This window comes from Lates calcarifer, linkage group LG8 (genome assembly GCF_001640805.2).
Source record: "Lates calcarifer isolate ASB-BC8 linkage group LG8, TLL_Latcal_v3, whole genome shotgun sequence".
Lineage (NCBI taxonomy): Eukaryota > Metazoa > Chordata > Actinopteri > Centropomidae > Lates > Lates calcarifer.
Window position 1 is genome coordinate 13,119,309 of NC_066840.1, and position 20,311 is coordinate 13,139,619.

Consider the following 20,311-nt stretch of genomic DNA (forward strand, 5'->3'; position numbering starts at 1 on the left):
CAGACTACTTCTTTCCCAGGCGCAGTGACCAATAAAACCACAACTGGCTGCTGCACACCATGGAACAAACAAACAAGATATAATGTGTTAATTAGTGAGCTGCTTTTTTTCCGAATTTGTCGGATCAACAAGTATTATTTATTCATCGAGCGATACTCTGTTGCTTGTGAACACCAACACGAAGCCACAAAGCATACTGTACCCCATCCATATGTAGGTGGGGCTGTGCTCTACGCAACACACGCACACAAACCACGGATGACACCAAACGCACACACTCTACGTCACAAGCTCGCGCCACAGCGTGCGCCTGCCTTAAATGCAGGTGGGCACAGTTTGGAGACAGGTGAGCACATGACAGAAAAATGAGAAAGTTAGTAGAGTTTCATAAAATCTATCACTATCCTAACTTGTTACAACGAGATCATGTAACATAAAATCTACAGAAAGAGAATTAAACTCAACATTAGACAGTTTCAGACTTTAAAGCTCACGTCAAATGCAAGCTAGGCTATATGGGGGGATTCAGTATTTTTTTTAGGAATTAAGTAAGAGCTATTGTCTATAAATTCACAACTGAACACCCAACAGCACTGTAGCCTTTGACCGAGGTAACCGTCTCCGTCGCATATTAACAGAACTTTACAGTAGTTACTGTTGTTGCCATATTTCTTCTTTAGTTCGGACGCGCGCCCCCGTGCAGCAGCGCTACTGCGCTGTGTTTGTGAGGGAATGTGTATCTGAAGCAGCGTGAACGCGCCAATCTGAACTCCACACTCATTCTGGTCTGTCAGTCTTTTTATCTCACAGTCTGTATCTCTCCTCCTCCTCCTCCTCCTCCTCCTCCTCCTCCTCCTCCCCCTCTCTGTCTCTTTCTCCAGCCACATGTTCGCACCACCGCCGAGCCGGAGCAGATTACCTGTGTAGCCGACACTGAGAGTCTGCTACCGGGGGCCGGCGGAGTCCACTGAGCGGTGCCAGGATGCGGTGCCACAAGTTTTTGGGACCATGTTCGGTTGGAATTTATATTTGGACGGCCATGCTTTTCAAAGGTAGGTTTGAGGAAAAGTCGCTCTTGAGCCTAATTAAGTTTTCTTTTCCTTTTCTGATTTTAGACACTTTGTACTTTACACACTTTGCTTGGTAGGTGAATGGGTCTGTTTGGATCAATGAGGGCTGTGAGAAGTTGATGATTATTATTATGGTATCCGTGTAGGACTTTTAAAGTGGATAATCTTCATAGAGTTTAAATCAGCCTTTATCTGTTATTTCTAAAAGCACTAATGAGCTTAGGTGTGGTCTTTATTGGAAGCATTTTCTACCATTAGTCAATTTGTTCTTTCCCATTAGAAATTATTGGCAATATTTGAGCCTGAAATTGTTTGGAGGCAATTTATGTTGCTTTAAAGAAAACTGAGTTGCTTTTTTTATAATGGGTTGACAGAGATCAAACTTTTAAATGTTTAATTTTAAGTTATGAAGCCCTCAGGAACCGCTGGAGGACCAAATCACTGTAATTTGTTTTACAAAGTCAAAAAATGTTCTGTTGAATAACACTGGCTTCTGAATTTTTGAATGACAAATGTGAATCTGGAGAGAAAAATCACCTCTATCTGCTCCCTGAATAGTTTTGTAGCTTAAAAGGGTGATTTAATACACTAAGAGTTCTTTTTAAGCACTGTGTGCCTGTCTTTGCTCATTTGTGTGTGTGTGTGATGTGTGGTGTACGCAGCATTAATGTTTGCTCATTCGTGTGCAATGAGATGTGCATGCACAACTCTAATTCTCTCCTAAGCCCCATCCCATCATCGTCCTCATCATCTGTAACATCTGGGTTGTTTACTTACCAGTTTGTGACACAGCGGCTTTGCTGAAGATATGCCTTCAAACCCTCTGTGTGTGTGTGTGTGTGTGTGTGTGTGTGTGTGTGTGTGTGTGTTTGCAGCATGTGCATGTGTCCACCATCAAACCTACCACCGTCCACCATTCTCACCTCTCCATACCGATCCAGTCAGTGGTCATCTTGTGGGCAGTAATGGGGGATGGGACCATGGTTTTTAATGACTGAAACAAAGACTGAAGAGAGAGCTAAAGAGGATGGATTATGTACTAACCCATGACAGGAGGCATCCACTGTCTTTCATGGACAGTGTTGCTTTCTCATGGTGGAACAATGTTGGTCTTCAGCGTCTGTCTTGTCTTCTGTCAAAGTTGTGTAAGCATCGCAAAAGATATTTATAAACCTACACAAGTCATGTAATTTAGAACCAAATCTTAAAATCATAGAGTTTCCTTTTTCTTCTCTCTTAAACAATTCAGAAAAAACTGCTAACAAGGTGAGAAAGTTTAAGTCTTTGCAGTTTTTTGTCTTGAGGTTGCAATTAAGTGATACATATGTGAATGTGAAACAGTTGGAAAGACAAGTGGAAACCATATAGATAGATAGATCTCTTTTAGAATTTTGTGTCATGGTGTGTTGTGTTTGGCTTTTGGAAAGAGAATAAATGCTCTTGAGTCTTTGAGCACGAGGATTAAAGAAGCTGCTTGCTGCTTGTTGGCCTAGTATGTGCACATTCACTGTACAATTGATAAGCAGCTTTAGTCTGTCAAGGGAAACACAAGACAGTAGCCCAAAATGGGAGATATAGCATGATTTCCTTGAAACTGAAGCATGATTTTGCAACAGTTTGTTCTCTGTGCAGCCAGACATGATGGGTTGACAGATGACAGAGTAACTGGAGCCTGGTAAGACTCAAGTTGCCTGGCACAGATGCCGTAATGATATCTGCTTGATTTCAGCACAGTGCTTCATCTCTCTCTCTCCCGATGTCTTCGTCTGTGTCGTTTAGTCTCTTTCTCTCCTCCACAGTCTGCCTGCTTCTTATTTTTCCCACAGTCAGCAGTACTTTACACTTTCCCAGACTCCACGCTCTTTAATTATGAAGTTAATGTAGATTGGACATTTTATGCACTTGCTCAGCATTTCAGTCATGTGTTGAGGTGGTGTACGTGCTCCTCTTCATTCCCTGACAACACTAAAATGGTCAACAGGTTGTGCTGCCATCAAGTTATCTCAAAAGCTTGAAACTGTGTGTCTGCATGTGGATGCCCTAAAGTAGCATAACAGTATGGATGTGGGAGCTCTCGCACTCAGTGGTGCAACACAGCAGAGGTCTTAGCTCCTGGATTAGGATTAAACATCCAGTGGTCTTAGGGCTCTGAGCCCTCAACCATAGATTATAAATCTCTGCTATATGAATCCGTCCATCCAAAACACCATTAATACACAACGCCATATGTTCCAATCCCTGCTTGCTGGTGTGGTCACGTGATGCTGGAAATGATGTGTTAATGGATGGGCCCTTGGCTCCACATGAAAAGGACACAGAATCTCACAGAGAAGATACAAACATTACCAGTCTGCTACAGAAAGAGTAGAAGGTTGAAGGTTGAAATCAATCTTTTCCAGCATTAGTTCATCCCTGTGGTCTCCTTTACTGTCCCTCATCTGTCTCTGTCTCGCTCCCCCTTCTGTCTCTTCAACGCCCCCTTCTTCCCCTAATCATTACAGATTTTATATATTACTTCTTGTCAGTGACATGTTGCCCTTCTCGTGCCTTTTTTATCTAGTGTCTACAGGTTTCAAGCCCAAATTTAAGCCCCTTTTTGTATTGCCAGCTGGAATTGCACTGAAGCAAAGCAACACAGCATGAATGAAAGCATGAAAAAGCACAGAATAATTGAATATTTAGGGACATAACTGATATATTAGTCTAATCCCCTATTCATGTAATAGTGAACATGTATTTGTATCAAATTGACCAACTGGAACTGCAATATTTGACTGAATTACACTACAGTCAGTCCCATTTTCATAGTTAATGAAAATACACCCAGTAAGCACCCGCAGCACTTCCATTCTTGCTTCACTACTACTTGTCTGCAATCTCTGTAAAACTTCTTTCTGCAGTTTACTGTCACAGTGCTAAGCATGAACAGAAACCCGTACAAAATTATGAAACATAACCAGTGTACTTCTTTTAGTGGCTTTAGGGAGTTTTCCAAGCTTTTTAAGGCCCCCTCAATGCCCTGGTTTTACCCTAGCTTCATTTTATTTTCACAGCCGTCTAGCTCTAATTCTGTTTCTTTCTCCTCCCTGCCTTACTTAAATGTTCTGTCTTCTTTCATGTGCCCCCCGTTATCAACTCCTATCATCTCGTTTTTTCTGACTCTCTCTCTCCCTCTCCCTGTCTGTGTTTTGAAATGGGTTAGGTAATAGGCTAACCACCTGGGTTAAGACGTGGTTTAAAGCTGCTGAACATCTGGATGCTTCACTGCTGACCTCCCCTGACTCTTTTCTCTTCCAAATGATTGATTGTGAAGTAATGAGGTGCTAGACCACTGCCAAAGTAGATGTGACCTTAATTTAAATCAATGCATACGTGGTCAGTTTTAGAATCAAACCTGTGCGCAGGCCGCCCACACGCGTGCATCACTCTTGAGTCTCCTGGCGTCTTGGAGGACACTTGTCTCCCACAAACATGAATCCAGCATGTGCACAGACACACACTTTGTTGCAGCCTGGATCCCATTATTTCTTCACCTTGTGTAGTGTCTGAAGGTCTACATATGTTTCTACTCTCTTAAGAATGTTTGAAATTCTATGTATGTTAACTTTTGGGGTTCATGTTTAGGATAAGAGTCAAGAATGGGGAACCTAAACTAGTAGGGGTTAAAGGTGACGGTTTTCTCTCCCTTACCTTCTTTCTTTTGAAGTCGTTAAATTCTGGCCAGTGAAATTTCAGCAGTGTCAGTATGTGATGTACCTGAGAGTCTCATCTGCTGCTAATTTTTAATTTAGTAAAAAATCACAATGAAATGAATCGTGTTTTGTTCTCCAATGGGCCCACTCTCTGCCTCTCTGTCTTTTTAAACAAAAATACATGCATACGTTTTACTGTTAATTTCGATTGAAAATGAACTGCATGTTGTAATGACTGTCTTCTTGTTGTTCAAGCATCAATGTGTAAATTACATTTGGCAACACCTAAGTCATATCATATCCTTGCACAATACTATTCGATTGTGTGTGCGCAGTAATAACTATTCCTCTCTTCATGTTTCCCCCCAATACACGCTCACTCACACTGACACACTAGCACAAGATATTTGCATCAGAAAGACTGTGGATGTGTAGTGTTTGTTGTGGTGCCGACTGTCCTGGCCCTCGGGGAGTCGAGGTCTGTCAGGGATTTCTTTGTGCAGCCCTGTTGTTCCCCCTCCAGGTTCACAACTCTGGTCCCTCTGTTCCAGAGCATTCTGGGATCAGAGCCGCTGTTATGTTCCAGACTGGATAATAGAGTGGGCTTCTTGCGTTAATTGTTGAGATTTAGCGAGCATGTTTACCACAGTGTGAAATAAGATTACTCCAAGTAATGAGGGGTTGCTTCCACTGTAGTGTGATTTTAATGTCAGCTTTTTATGTACTTTTTTATGGACAAGCCTCAAAAGAAAGAACTTGCTGTTAGCGTGTACTTTAACTTTGAGCTTATCTGAAGTGAAATGATATCAGTATCTCTTTAAAATCATTTTACTTCAATTCTTATCCTCCTGACCCTTTTGTTGCCACAGCTCTGTAGTGTTCATGCTGTTCATTCATCAGGATTCATGTTTCACCTCCGGGGCCCCAGCTACACTAGAGGCCCCATAACCCTGTCTGCAGAGTCAGTCCACCAGGCAAAATCATTGATGCAAACAGCAGTTGGGAAAACCATTTACACTTCAGCTGAAGAAAAAGGTGGTGATAGGAATTGTTGCATCGCTCTGAAGGGATGTTTTAAAACGTGAAGCTGCAACCATCATAGCTGTGATAGGCCGAGACACCTGTCAATCAAGCAAACATACCCTTAAGACCTAATATCTTCACTGATCATTAAGTTTTTGCAGACACTGTTTCTTCACAAGCGTCAGTGAACAGATTCTAACATATAGAAGGAATTTCTTAAAAAGCATTTGAAGTGCTAAAGTTTATAAATAAGGACTGTGATTTTGTCCGTTATCTCTTACAGCTGCACTAGGAAGAGATCCTTTCACAAGGAGTATGGAACTGATTAAAGCAACCAATAAATAAAACAATAATAATGGGCATGTGAGTGCTCCTTTAAGACAGACTTGAAAATAGTGCAAACTGTTCTTTAAATCACTTCCTCCACATTGGCCTCCACATTCAGTCTTTCAAGTCTTATCTTATTGTATTTGATCTCATTGCTTTCTTATCAGTAACGCAAACCTATTTCACACACAGAAATTGCGGTTTATTTTCTATCATCTGATTTCAGCACTAGCATGGGCACTAGCATTTCCACACAGATCTTGTACTCAGTTCTGTATCTCTGTTAGCTGTTTGGTGACATCATTTCTGGATTTCCCAAAAGCATAATAGTACTAAAATCCTGTCTTATACGATAATAGATTACCTAATCAACATAAGTATGGCAGATTACCTCGGCAGAAAGAGGCTGAGGAACAAAGCTGCGATCATTCCTCTGCATATTGTGCATCTGTGTGTGTGTTGGATAGAGGCTCAGCCAGGATGGTTTTAGTTGGGCTCATCGGGGGCACTAAAACACCCTGATGTAAGAGGTGGTCATTTAGTGCTCTGCCTAAAATAGCATTCCTGTTTGTTTTTTGTTTGGGTGTATGTCCATGAGGTGTATGTGTGAATGTGTGTGTGTGTGAGTGTGAGGAAGAGAGAGAGAGGGAGAATGTGTCCCTCCGGCCGTCTGTGTTTGGATAGCCTGTGTCTGATGATTGTATTTGGGAGCCTCATCTGAACGCACTGACCCAGTAAAAAATATTCAGATGGGACAGAAGCGCCTAACTGAATTTCTCTGTATATGTTAATGTGTGTGTGTGTGTGTGTGTGTGTGGTGGTGTGTGTGGTGTGTGTGTGTGGTGTGTGTGTGAGATTGTGAGACAGGGAGAAAGAGAGAGAAGAATAATGTACTCAAGTGCATTTGCACTGTACTTGCATTTTCAGACACCACCCCAAACAAAAACCTAAATTCTTGGCTTCACATTTCACTCTGTGGAGCACAGTTCACCTTTATATTTGGCCTTACTCGCCCTCTACCTCAAGTTATTTCCTGTTCAATTCCCACAGTTAGTTTGCAGCTGATGCTAACTAACTGGTGACAGTGTTTTTCAGGCTTTTTGTTTATTTCCTTACAGCCTAATCGACTGTACAATGCACTCATTCATTGCAAATTTAAACAAAAAGGCTGAGCGCAGGAAAAATAAAACAAGTAAATTCAGGACAGGCATAGAGAATGAAAAGGAGGACTAGAGGTAACAAGAGAAAGGAATATAGAGAGAAATGGATCAAGAGAGGGGATATCACAAGATTTGGAAAGGCTTGTAAAGGGATGAAGGCATTGATAGAGGGAGAAAGGTACATTCAAAATAGAGCGGAATGAAGAATATACAATAGCATAGCCAGGGAAGGGGGTAATGCAAAATTTGGAATGGCTTTTAGATGGAAAATAAAAGAAGGTGTAAAGAATTGAGATGAGAGGTGGAAAGCTTGTTAGGGAGTGTGGGAGGAGGGATGGGTAGAATATGCCTCTGATTTTCCCTTATCTAGTCACATTTGCATTTGACATTTAAAATTGTGTTGACTCCTGTCATCTTACTGCATTGTGAATATGTTAAAAATGCACAACCCTCTCTCCAGGTAACAGTGTGATTGTCCATCTGTCCATTATCTGTTCTGCAGGTTGTGCATTCAGCTGTCTTCTTTTTTGGGACACTATACAATATTAAGGCTAGTTAAAGCCGGGCTCAGCCCTGATTCACCCCTCCTGACATCGAGAGAAGAAATCTGGTCTGGGACCTCGATCGGTATCGATGTTTGGCCCAGATTTTATCTGGTAATGTGAGGGCTTTTCAGATCCAGCCTTAAACCTCCTGAACTGCTCACAGACTCAATGGGCTGCCCTGATAATATTAAACATATTTAATACTTAGGAGTTAAAATCTGGATGATTACGATTATGATTACATCAGTACTTTCACAATAGTTAATAGCCAATGACCCCGTTAGACCCTGAGCAGCTTGTGTTGCCAAGAGGCAGTAAACACTCCAGCCCTTGAGGCTGATGTTAGTTAGCATACTACTGTTGACAGATATTAACACTGACAGTTAAAATCTCACCTCCAGTTCAGCTGAAGGTTTATTGTCACTGCAAAGCCTTACTATCATCACAGCAAGTTGCTGCACCACTGTCTTTATTTTGTTCACATCTGCTTCCCCATGAGATCACATGAGAACGTGTGAGGTGGGGCATTGCTCCCTGATTGCCTCCTCCACAGTAATCTTATTCTCAAATCTTGTAGTGTGTGCATCTTTGAGATTAGAGCGAGAATTGGTGAAGTTTAGTGAAGGCCGTAGATGAAAAGTGCAAACACAGAACTGAGTATACAAATCTGCAAACCATTATGAACTGTACAAGAACAAACCAAGACGTACAGATTTGCAAAACTAAAGCTGATAAACCTGAATGTAAATTTCAGGAAACTTTAGTGTAAAAGTATAGACCAAATGAATAAACTTAGATAATACTAAACTATACCACACAATAATAAGCCTAAAACCGTTTTTATAACCTCTGGTGTAGTTTCCTTTCAACTAACAGGTCAATGGTGGGATACAACAGTCAGAATACAATAGCAGGTTTCCTCTCTTCTTCCCATCTGTCACGTTTATAAAGAACTCCCATGTGTTTCAAATTTGATTCTCGTCTTACCTTGGGCACACTATGAAATGATTCCTTTTAGCTGATGCTAAGCAAAATTATCCATTATTTTTATTCTAACAGATTCATGGCTGCAGCTGTTCCATTCTGACTCAGTAGTAGCTGTTGTCAGTTTCTCAAACCAACGCCCTGTCTCGATGTTGTTCCTTCTAATCCATATACGAAATAGTGGATCCCATTCCAAAAACACCCACAATATTGTTTATGTCCTTAGTATTTGAATGACTAGAAAAAAAATCAGGGGTCTGGAGCCTCTCCCAGTATAAACTGACTGAAAGGCTGAGTGACACATTCTTGGACAAGTTGTCTCACCACCACAGGGTAGAAAGCATAATACATAAAGATGTGCAGACCAAATTTACATCTCTTTGTGTCTCACATTTTTCATTTCCTCCCGATTCTCTTGATTCACAATAATCTGTGAGATAGCTCTCACGTCCAATATTCTTCTAATAAATGTTGATGTTGAGGAAACACACGGACAAACACACACAGAAAATTGGCTTTGTCTCTAAGGAGACCTTGTGAATATGTGAAATGTATTAATATTTTGCGGGGTGCTGCCGAGCTGAAATAAAAGGTCCCCTTGGGTGCTGATGCCCTCAGGGTCCCCGAGGTGCCCAGAAGCAGTCTGGCTCTGCTTATTAAACTAGAACTAATTCTATATGCAGTCATCTTGGGGCTCAGGGACAACCTCAGTGTGCTGTAACAGTGAGGTTAGGTTAACATGCACATATCAGTGTATACAGTATTTTAACGCACACACAGTGTCAGAGACATGTGTTACCTGTTTCTGTAGAATGTTTGAAGTGCAAATGAGCACAGAAGAGGCAAAGAAAGGCAACAGTGGCCTCAATGTGTGTGTCTGTTGAAAGGTTGACATCAACCAGGGTTGTCTCTTCTTCTTGGAAAATTTTAAGAGAAGATTAGAGACAGTTTTGCACTTATATTATGAAAAAGACCTTAAAATGTTTGTTTCATTTTTTTTTTTTTTTTTTAAGATGACTGGAAATAGAGGTCCACACTTGATCAGCATAGACTCATAGCCACTGTTGTTTATGTGTGTATGTATGTGTGTGTGTGTGACTCAATATTCATTGGCACATTGGGACCTTGAAATGATAAGGCTCTACCAGTCTTAGTGGTTTTGAGATACTGAGTCTGACTTTTACTCCCTAGATAGCAAAACTAAGTACTGAAAGCTCATTTCCTACTTTAAATCATACAGTTCCCTACTGTGAGACACAACAAAAAGCAGTTATTTGCAAAGATTTGCTATTACTATTTTAATATCTAAAATTTAGGAATGAATACAATTGCGTATGGTTGAGAAATACAGTGTTTGAATCCAGACTGTTGAGCAACATGTACTGTCTGTAAAAACACAAAGATGTGATGAAATGTGACTTGTAATAACCTCTGACATGATTCTATTTGGCACTTCAGGCATTCAGTGCTCATGAAGTTTAAGGGGAGGATGCTGAAAAAGAGGAAAGGTGAACTTTGTGGTGACTTTTGAAAAAAAAAATCAACACAAGATCAGGGAGTTTGCTGCTGCCTCTTTCGCCTTTATTTATTTGCTGGTAGCTGTTTATTTTAGAAATGCTTTGATCAGCAAGCACTGAGGTTTTATTTGCAGCACCTGGATGGCAGTTGTTTCATTCATTCCTCACATCACTGGCTCATTCACTATCTCTATGGCTACTACCTGACCAGTAACATCCAGTAATATTCATGCAGGCGAACAACTTGACCATTAAAACCTGACTTTTCTCACTTTGCTTTGCTAATATGGATATGTCAACGCTGTTTGCAGTAACTGATCTCTCCACATTATGTGCTAGATTTTTGGTGTCTTTTTCATTAAGATTTAATATTCATGTATTTTTTTAATCAAGGGGAGAATTCATGCTCCTCATTGCTGCTCAGATTTTTTTAGAGTTCCCTTGAAATGCAGGGCTTTTGCTGCTAAATTAAACTATATAACCATTTGCAATAAATGGTCACTTCCTTGATGTAAGTGTCTCTGGAGACTTCTGCAAATCCAATAATTTCATTTTATATAAATAATAAATGATAAAAATTAGTGTAACAAATTAGCTTTTAACCGCTTTTAACTCTTATCCTGCAGCAACTCTTTCATTCACAGTTAAATGGTTCTGTGCACTTGCAGAAGACAGAGGGGCTCCACAGCTATGTGTGTGGTCTATGGGCTTGTATTCATAGGGCACATTGGTGACATTTCTGGAGGGTGCAGGAGCAGTCATTTCACTGCATTCTTCGATGACACTCCGAGATGAGACATTCAGTAACATTTTGACATTTTGAATTTGGCTCCTTGAGCTAAGACTATTATTTCCTGACCTTATTCGATTCTAATGATAATACTTTTAAATAATTTAACATACTGCAGTATTTACAAATAATGGACATGTTTCTGTGTTTTAGTGTTTTACTGATAATTGATGATTTGGATAATCAGTGACCTTCTCTTAGACCTGAACAGGGCGCATTGGTGACCTCTGACATTTTCTGTAATGACCCACATGGTGTTTCAGAGATGAAGTATTGATTTACTTTAGTTCCTTATCATTAGTATGTCTATGTTTAGCAAGTACACACACACACACACATGCATGTACTTAGTGGGATCAACTCATTTTCTCCGCTTTAGCAGGGAAGTTAGGTTAATAGTAGTAATGGTTTTGTATTTGTGAGACACCAAAGGTCAAATCAGTTACTAAAGTGACATCTATCATCTTCTTCATCACTGGGTCAAAGGTGGAAACCCATAATTTAAAAGCTTTTTTGTAAAGTTATTCCTTGGCAGTCCTTTATAAATATGACATTGAATATTATTTATTCTATGTTCCTTATTTTAACAGGAGAATATTGATAATAATCTTTTCACAATACTGTGTCATTGGATAAATCCATCTAAAACAAAAGATATATTTGCTTAAAAGATAACATGAGAATAAATTAGGCTTGACTTTCTTTTGTCTTCACTCTGAGGAACACTTCTCAAGAGAGATTTCCACCATGCTTTTTAAATAAAAGTACCAGTATGGAGAACAGGGAGATAAACAGAGAGGGTGCCGAACAAACGACAAATCTTCCAGCTCCCCCCGCTTCTTCTACCTCGCTCTCTCGTTCTCTCCCTCTGCTGGAGTTTGTTTGATGAGACCTCACGCTGCGTTTGGAAAATGATGTCTTCTTGCCAGCTTCTCAGATCAGCTCCATCAGTGAGGTGATTAAAAAAAATAATAACAAGAAAAAAAAAACGCATGGATCAATCCCTTCATCCCTAGTGCACGCCGCACACGGTTTGTTTGCGAATTAAAGTTGGCACTGTGGTTTATTTTATTTCATTACTTAATTCCTTCTGAACATGGTTTTATGAGACAAGCAGCAAAGGAGACTGAGCTTTCAATTCTTCCTCACTGACTTTATTAGTTTAGTAATGTTTGTTTGGATCCTAGTTCACATTTCACTGTAATAAAACACAGGAGAGATGAGGGGGGTGTTGACAGGATACTAGCTATAGATGAAGCTGTATTTACATTTGTGCAAATATGTTTGCACACAGATTTATGACTTTGTGGTGCTTTATATTGAATTATTGAGATTGTGTTTTTGTCTTTGCAAATCACATAAACAAAAACACCCATTAAAACACTTGCCTAGCTGTCCATTCACACATGTTCACAGATGGAGAACATGTCTAAATCTGTGCCTGTGGGTAGTCTCTGTCTGTGGAAAGCCATGGATCTGTAGATCTGTCAATCCAACTTCCAACTGAGGAAGTGGAGTCTAGATAGACAGATGCATAGATACAGAGGATACGGTCTGATGTATTAATCAGAGTGTGTGTGCTGCCTGAGGAGCAGTGAAAAGGTTTCTGCTGCGCTGAGCAGCTTCTTGTAGCTCCTCTGTCTCTGACCTCAGGCTCAGTCCTGCTGTAACTCTCCTTATTACAGCCTTAATGGGCCAGTCAGCACTGTGCCGGGGCGAAGGCACACTCCTCTCCTGTTCGCAGCTTTTTCCATGTCTGTAGAGCTCGCTCCCCACCTTGGCTGTAATCCTCTCTCCTTGTTTCTCATCCACATTGCATTTCAGTCAGTTTTGTTTTCTGTGTTTCACTTCCCTTCTGTGAATCCTCTATGGATTGTCTACTATATTTTTATATGAGGGAGTCATTATACTATCTGTTCATTGGGGTTACCTGCTGAGCATGTTTTTTTTTACCTGCAGTGACAGATTCTTTATGTACTGCATTAAAAAGCTCAAAAGAAGGGAGTTTTTCTCCTGTTTTTGTCCTACAGTCACTGTATGCATAGGTAAATGTACTAGACCATAAACAGACTACAATATATTCACAGTGCAGGCCTTTATGCTCAGCTCAGCTTTGGTTTACTGCTGAAATGTTATGTTTGTCATCGTAGCCAACATCCAGTAGCAGCCTGAAAAGTAATTCATCTGTATTGACCTCCGTGTGCACAAATTTAATACTTGAGATATAGTACCTACTAACAGTGAAGTCTTATACCATAGTGAGATCAGTGACTCCAAGGGCATTAACAATGTGGTCAGACTGTGTATGTGTGTGAGTGTGAAGCAGTGTTTGTGTGTCTCTGTCTCCCTTTATTTTGGGACAAATGGATGGTGCTAAATGTGTGTGGAAGGTTAGGTAGAGAGGATCAATAATGGTGATGAGAGTCGGGCCAACAAACACATCATCCTAATCACCCTGGACCTTAAGACTACACCAACTCACAGTCCTGCCACTCTGAATGTGTGTGTACAGTGTACTGATGTATGTGCATATGTCAGCACATGTGCTTATTTATTCATTATTCATCAAAACTTTTCAGCTCAGCAACAGACCTGCCTCTTATACATTGTTTATACCACAGGCAAGTTTACAGGATGCAGTATAGGAATCAGGGACATCTTGGAACAAACTGTGTGGACTAAGTAGGTACAGTATATGGCAGGGTGTTTGAAACTCCACCAGGAAAATTATAATCTGGCTGCAGCCTACTGCCAGAGCAGGAAGGGTAAAAGGTTAGGGAAACCATTAAAGATACTCTCTGGATTAGAAATCAGTCTGGGTATACAAGAATATGTTCCAAGGGAAGGGGCAGCCAAAGCCAAAACACTCTGTCCTTAAAAAAAAACCTTCTCTGAAATTCAGTTGCCTCAGCACTGGATTTATGGTTTAAAAATGCAAAAAATAAAGAGTGTACTCCCCGTGTCTATCAATCAAAGAGTGACCTTCAGAAACTGTCTGTCGTGACTGGAGGGCTGTACCTTCAACTCTGAAATATGTGGAAGCTGCTGTGTGCAGCTTTGTCAGCCTTATCAGAGTCAGGACCTTTGAGTTGACATTATTTTGTCACACTGTTACCATGAACTACCATGCTCAAATATGTTTATGTTGTTTGTTTTTTACAACCTTTAGCAGAGATAATGCTTTTTATTCATCTTTTCTCTCGCTTCTGTTTTTCCTCCAGGATCCCTGCAGGGGGAACACCAGAGGAGGCTGTACAAAGAGCTGCTGGCTAACTACAACAGACTGGAGAGACCTGTGGTCAATGACTCAGCAGCCATCTTGGTGGAACTGGGCCTCACACTGCTGCAGATCATAGATGTGGTGAGTTTTTTGTATTGCTTGTATGTGTGTGTATGTGTGTGTGTGTGTGTGTGTGTGTGTGGCTGGATGTCATGTTTGGGGTGGTGTAGAGTGTAGGTAGGTGGCTGGATATGTGGTTTGTGTTAAGTTGGGCGTGTAATACAATGTGTGTGGGATTTAGCTGTTCAATATAGAAATGGTTAAAGAACAATGGAATATTCCCAGACTGCAAAGGAAGCCATGCCCTTGTACTATGTTTTATATCATAGCAGCCTATGTGTCTGTTTTTTGTTTGTGGGTGAGCTGTTTGTGTATTTTCTGAGTGTGTGTGTCAGTCTGATGTGTGTATGTTTGAAGCTGTGGGTGCCCATGGAATTAAGTGACAGATCCAGCAGCAGGTTCGTGCTAATGAAACAGTGTTAAATGTTGGTGGAAGTAATGCACTTCTGCTGTTTGACTTCTATTACATAAAGACCCTCTGGACTTGGACACATAATAATTCATGCCACACATGCATTTGCACACACACTCTTAAGGACTTTGAAATCTTCATACTTTTTCCTTTAATGCTAGTTGCTTGACTTTCAATTATTGTCTGCAACCTTACCTACTCCTTGTAGGTCTTAATTTATTGCCTCCTTTTGTATGATTTCATATTTTGTCACAGTTCCAGTCTTCCTGCAGTTCTGTTGAGAGAGTTTGAGGTTAAGTATTTTGCTCCTCAAGAGCAGTTGCTGAGGTACAGGCTAGCTTTGCTTATTTACTTACCCCATCCACATTTTCTGGTGTTGTCTAGACTGTAGATTAGAGGTGTCAAACTTTCCTCAGGGGCTGCTGTCCTGACAGTGTTTTCATGTCTATTTGAGTTTGACACCCCTGACACGTTCCCAATCTGTAAAAATTACCATTTCTCCCTCTGTCCTTCAGCCTGTGACCCAAAAAATCAATCCAGGTCGTCTATCTTTAATGACTTTTCAAACTGTAAAAATTCTTCTGAGAGTAGCAGTGGGCCTTCAAATGAAGCCTCGACTCATTAACCACCAGAGCGGACCTAAAACCTGCGAGACACTTTACAGGCTGTGTGAACATTTGTCCGTCATACAGTACTACCAGCCAGATGTCTGCTCTCATTTGTCAGAACAGGCAGATACACCAGTTTGTATGTGGCTGTGTTCTTCCCACAGGACCTCATGCTTTTCACAGTAGGGCAATTTTAGGATTGTTTGTCCTTGTTCCTGGTAGTTGTTGTTGTGTAGTCTGTCTGACAGTGGAGGAATGATGCATGTTTACTCCGATTCTCTAGAGCCTCTGATGGAGTCAGTTGGACCAGTAACCAAATTTACACACTGTGGTTATGTGGCCATAATATTGTGAGAGGAGGATGGTGCAGAGGCCGTCTGCATATCCCCTGAAAAATGGTAGGGAGTCATTTTACTGTCACACTGGCACTTTGAAGGCAGTAATGTTTGGAAGGTGGTTTTCAATCCTGCAGTTTAAATGCTTAAAGGGCAAATCAGATTTGTGGAGTGGATACATGTAAGTGTTTCAAAGCAAGTAACTTCTAGAATGACTGTGTTGTTAACGCTTTCTTTTTAAATCAGCAAAATGAAGACACAAAAAATAGAAAGGTTTTTATGTATAAACTGAGAATACCTTGTATCAAGATTCGAATTATGTGGCAGTAATTGAGACCCAGAGATGTGCTGGTACACTTTTGTCATGGGAACACTGCTGTGGCAAAGCAAATTAGTAATAAAAGACAAAGAATGACAAAGATAATCAGTTCACATAAATTGGAGATAAACACAAGGTCATAGGAAATTTTTGCGTTAATTTGATGACGTACAGAGGTGATTGCATGAATGATTTTTTCAGTTTAATTTTTTGTTGTTACCCTAGATGCTGTGGTTACCCTTTTCAGTTTTGGGTCGTTTTGTACTAGTATTATTTTAGTAGTAGCCTGTCAGCGCTAATCACATAAATGTTAACAGATATGCAGAGATGATTAGTCACGCTTAATGGTCACAGAGTTACAGTACTGACTTTTTGAAATATAGATATATTATTTAGAATAAATATAAAATAAGAAAAGTAAGGTCTGTCAGAGTGTATATTGTGTACATGCTCACTGTGCACATAATGCTGCAGGCGTTCTGGCATTTTGACCTTGAATAGGTGAGTGAAGTTAATATTTTCAGGTTATAAATTTTATATGACCCACAACTCTATTTTCATCATTTCATCAAATTGCTAACACATAACCACACACACAAACCACTGGGGGATTTGAAATCTCTGGGGAGACACTCATTTCCAATCATTACTCTCAGCTGTGACTTTTGCTCCATCATCTGGGTCATCTGCCTCCAGAAAAGACATTATAGAAGAGTTTGCCATATGTGCCCACATTTTCAGCTCAGAACAGCAGCAGAGAGAGGTGCACATAAATGGATAAACAGATGCTGGTGTGTTGAAAAAGGGAAACCTCTCTGATCCCATTCAGTCTTATCCTCCTCTTTGCCTGACCAAAGGATCCATGCCGGCACTCCTGCTCTGACTTTCCCACTCTGCACTCGGAGCAGAAAAACTCTGATGCTTGCAGAAATGCTAATTTCATCTCATAGCTAGAATGTGAGCAGCATAATGATATATGGACACCTTGAAAACATTTTCAATGTTCATTATTTGGTTAGGACAAGACATAGACAATCTGTTTTCATTTATTGATTTATTTATTTTAGCTTTATTATCTATATTTTGGACAAAAATGAATATTTATAAGAAGAAATGCTCTAATATTACTTATTAAGTACTTGTCTGTCCACCTATTTTTATACATATTTTCTGTTCCCACAGAATAGCTGGGGTGAGTTGAGAAAAGTTGTTGTAATTGTTTCTATTAATATGATTCGATTTGTCTCATTGTGTTTTTTTATTGGAGTCAGCTTAGTATTTTACAGTTCAATGCCAATGTTTAAATCCACTTGGACCTACAGTATTTAAGTTGCTGTAAAAAGCTGTTGTAGTGTCTGAAGGTCTACATATGTTTCTACTCTCTTAAGAATGAAATTCTATGTATGTTAACTTTTGGGGTTCATGTTTAGGATAAGAGTCAAGAATGTGGAACCTAAACTAGTAGGGTTAAAGGTGAGGGTTTTCTCTCCCTTATCTTCTTTCTTTTGAAGTCGTTAAATAAGGTTAAATAAGGTTTCCTATGGACCATGTAAACAGCCAATGTATATATACTGGTGTTTAGAGCTGTTAAGCAGAGAGATCCATATTGGCTCGGATCCTCTCACAGGCTACTGCAGTGCTTGTCCGATGCTGAACTACTTTGTAATAAACTTCTATATACAAGTAAGTCAGTGTCAGCGGAGATCTTCTCTTCATCATCTTCACGTCAACATCACCATCTAATATACCACACTGTGTAATTTGTTAGATGGCTCTGATGTTAAACTGTTCTACAAAACTACACTTACATAAAACCAGTTTTCACACAATTTTCACAGTTTTGCATAGCCTGGTTTGTTCTTCTTTAGATATGCAAAACAACCTGACTTGCAGATGATAAAGCTTTTTTTCCACTATATTAAATATGGATCGTCCTGGTTTGGTTCTCTTATACAAAAGAAAAACTCTCGTTTCCTTTTTTTTTCCTGTGTCTGTCCTCAGGATGAGAAGAACCAAGTGCTGATGACCAATGCTTGGCTGCAGCTGGTGAGTCAAAGTCTGAAAAGGGCACATTATCACCAATTTAATGTGCTTTAATTATATTTACAATTTTGTTACGCAGTTAACTTCTAAAGACACTGCGACTGTGTTTCTCAAATTACCGGTGCCACTACATTAAGTACTTGTTGGTGATAATGGATTTTAACTGTGCACATCAAGAGATACAATTTATTTCTTGGATTAATTATTTGTACTTGCTCACACTCTAAACACACTATGATATAATTTAATATAATGTAATATAATATTTATTGTATATCCAGTTCGCATTAATAAGTGTTAGCTCATCCATCCAATTATTTTCAAGTAATCTACAATAATTTTCAATACCGAAACTCAAGCTAACAGTTGTTGCTCACTCTATGTGTGTGTGTGTGAGAGAGAGAGAGAGGCAGTGGTTTTGTGTGTACATGTTCAATGTTCAGCATCCTCAAGAAAACATCACTTCAAGCAGAAAGTGTGATAACGAGAGGAGGAGGAAGAGGGAGGAAGAGTGCAGCATATGAAGTGGCTGTGGACTTTAATGCCAAAGGGCGAAACACAGACAGATCCATAGCCTCAAGCCACATTTAAACATGCATCAATTATAGGGTTTTAAAATAAGACACAAATTTCAAGAACCAGAGAGAAGAACCAGCTGTGTCTTGTTATTCTATAGTGTTGCCATTTTTAAGTTGTTTCTGTCCAGGATTCAAAAGAAAACTCTCACCTGTGGCTGTGTTAGTTGGAGCAGTTTAAAGAAGAGAGTGCATACGTGAAATCCACAGCAGCACTGAACGTAGCGAATTGGATGAAAGTAGTTAAAGACTGTTCTGTTTTTGAAGCTGTTTTTGAAGAGTTTGCCTACATTGTTAGAAACATGTTTTCAGGAATAACCTTAGTTTCTTTCTCTGGTGATTTCAGAATTGCTGTTTAATTTCAGACAACAGTAATACTGCAGGAACAATTTTACCACTCCATTTTCATTTTCTTCTTGGCAAGATACAGCCCTTCTTATTTCTATTCAATGTTCCATTTTCTTGTAAAACTTCAATTAGATTAGTTCAGCTAGCCATCAGACATTATGGGTTGTTACAGAGCATGAGAGTTATTGCACTCATTGTAAAAAATTTAACATCATCTCAAAGTCTTTTAGTGAAAGTCTCTCTTCTTGTCTCAGTACTGGACAGATATCTACCTGAGCTGGAATCCAGAAAACTACCCCGGCGTCCAGAACCTGCGATTCCCCTCAGACCAGATCTGGACCCCTGACATCCTCCTTTACAACAGGTTAGAGCTGCCTGCTGCCACTCATCACGGCCTTACTTAACTTTTCTTTTTAAATGTTGTCCTCTATTTTCCGAGGTCTTGTAATCTGACATTGTCAGTCCTCTGTTGCTGATAAATACACCTGCCAGAGACGGCATGTTTTCTTGTTTTTTTTTTACATGACTCTAATCCCTCTGATATGCTGCTATTATATTCAATTCTGTCTTTAATCTCCACAAACCATAGCAGGAGCAGCGTTACTTTAAGCCAATGTGATAAACAATGACACCCAATCAAACACAACCACAGTCACACAGGGAACAGGATGAAACAGATCATTTCAAAAACTTTACTGCATCCAGTTACTGTAACTTCCTCATTGATGGAAATTTACTCCAGTGGAAGAACTAGAAAAAATATATTTAAACTCCTCATTTAACCGACAATTAATTTTTTTAGAAGTGACTTTACACTCCTGTCATCATCCACTGTCCGATATCAGAATGCAGCAGGTCATTTTTCATTGCATTAAGACAAAAAGTGTGGGTTCTTTTACACATGAAGAAGACATTAGAGCAGAGGTCAGAGTCCTTATTTTTATAAATGAGGTTGAGGAAGCTCATTGGATTTAGTGATTCAGGTCAGGCTTGTGCTGTTTGCTTATCCACCGTTCTTCACGCTTCTGTGCATGAATTTTCTCAAGTCAATTAGAAATATAGGCCAGTTGTTTCTCTGCAAAACAACTCATTGCAGAGCGTTTGCATGCTTGAGTGAGAGACAGATGATCGGATTTGAGACTGAGGGGAGAGGAAGATGGAGAGATGGACAGATTTAGTCGAGAGAGACAATGACACAGAATGTGTGCAGATAGATTTGAACA

General features: G+C 39.9%; 1 protein-coding gene across 2 annotated transcripts in view; it reads left to right on the forward strand.

Moving 5' to 3' along the window:
* Positions 1-256: 256 nt before the first annotated feature.
* Positions 257-20,311, forward strand: part of LOC108878368 (neuronal acetylcholine receptor subunit alpha-7) — a 35,069-nt gene continuing 15,014 nt past the window's right edge. Inside the window, exons 1-5 of one of the 2 annotated variants that reach the window (XM_018668996.2) lie at positions 257-346; positions 882-1,052; positions 14,330-14,469; positions 18,124-18,168; positions 19,343-19,452. In XM_018668996.2, the coding sequence (XP_018524512.1) occupies positions 983-1,052; positions 14,330-14,469; positions 18,124-18,168; positions 19,343-19,452 (365 nt within the window). In that variant the 5' untranslated portion in view covers positions 257-346; positions 882-982. Of the gene's footprint in view, positions 374-881; positions 1,053-14,329; positions 14,470-18,123; positions 18,169-19,342; positions 19,453-20,311 lie in introns of both variants that reach the window. The other variant, XM_018669009.2, reaches the window with a different exon arrangement.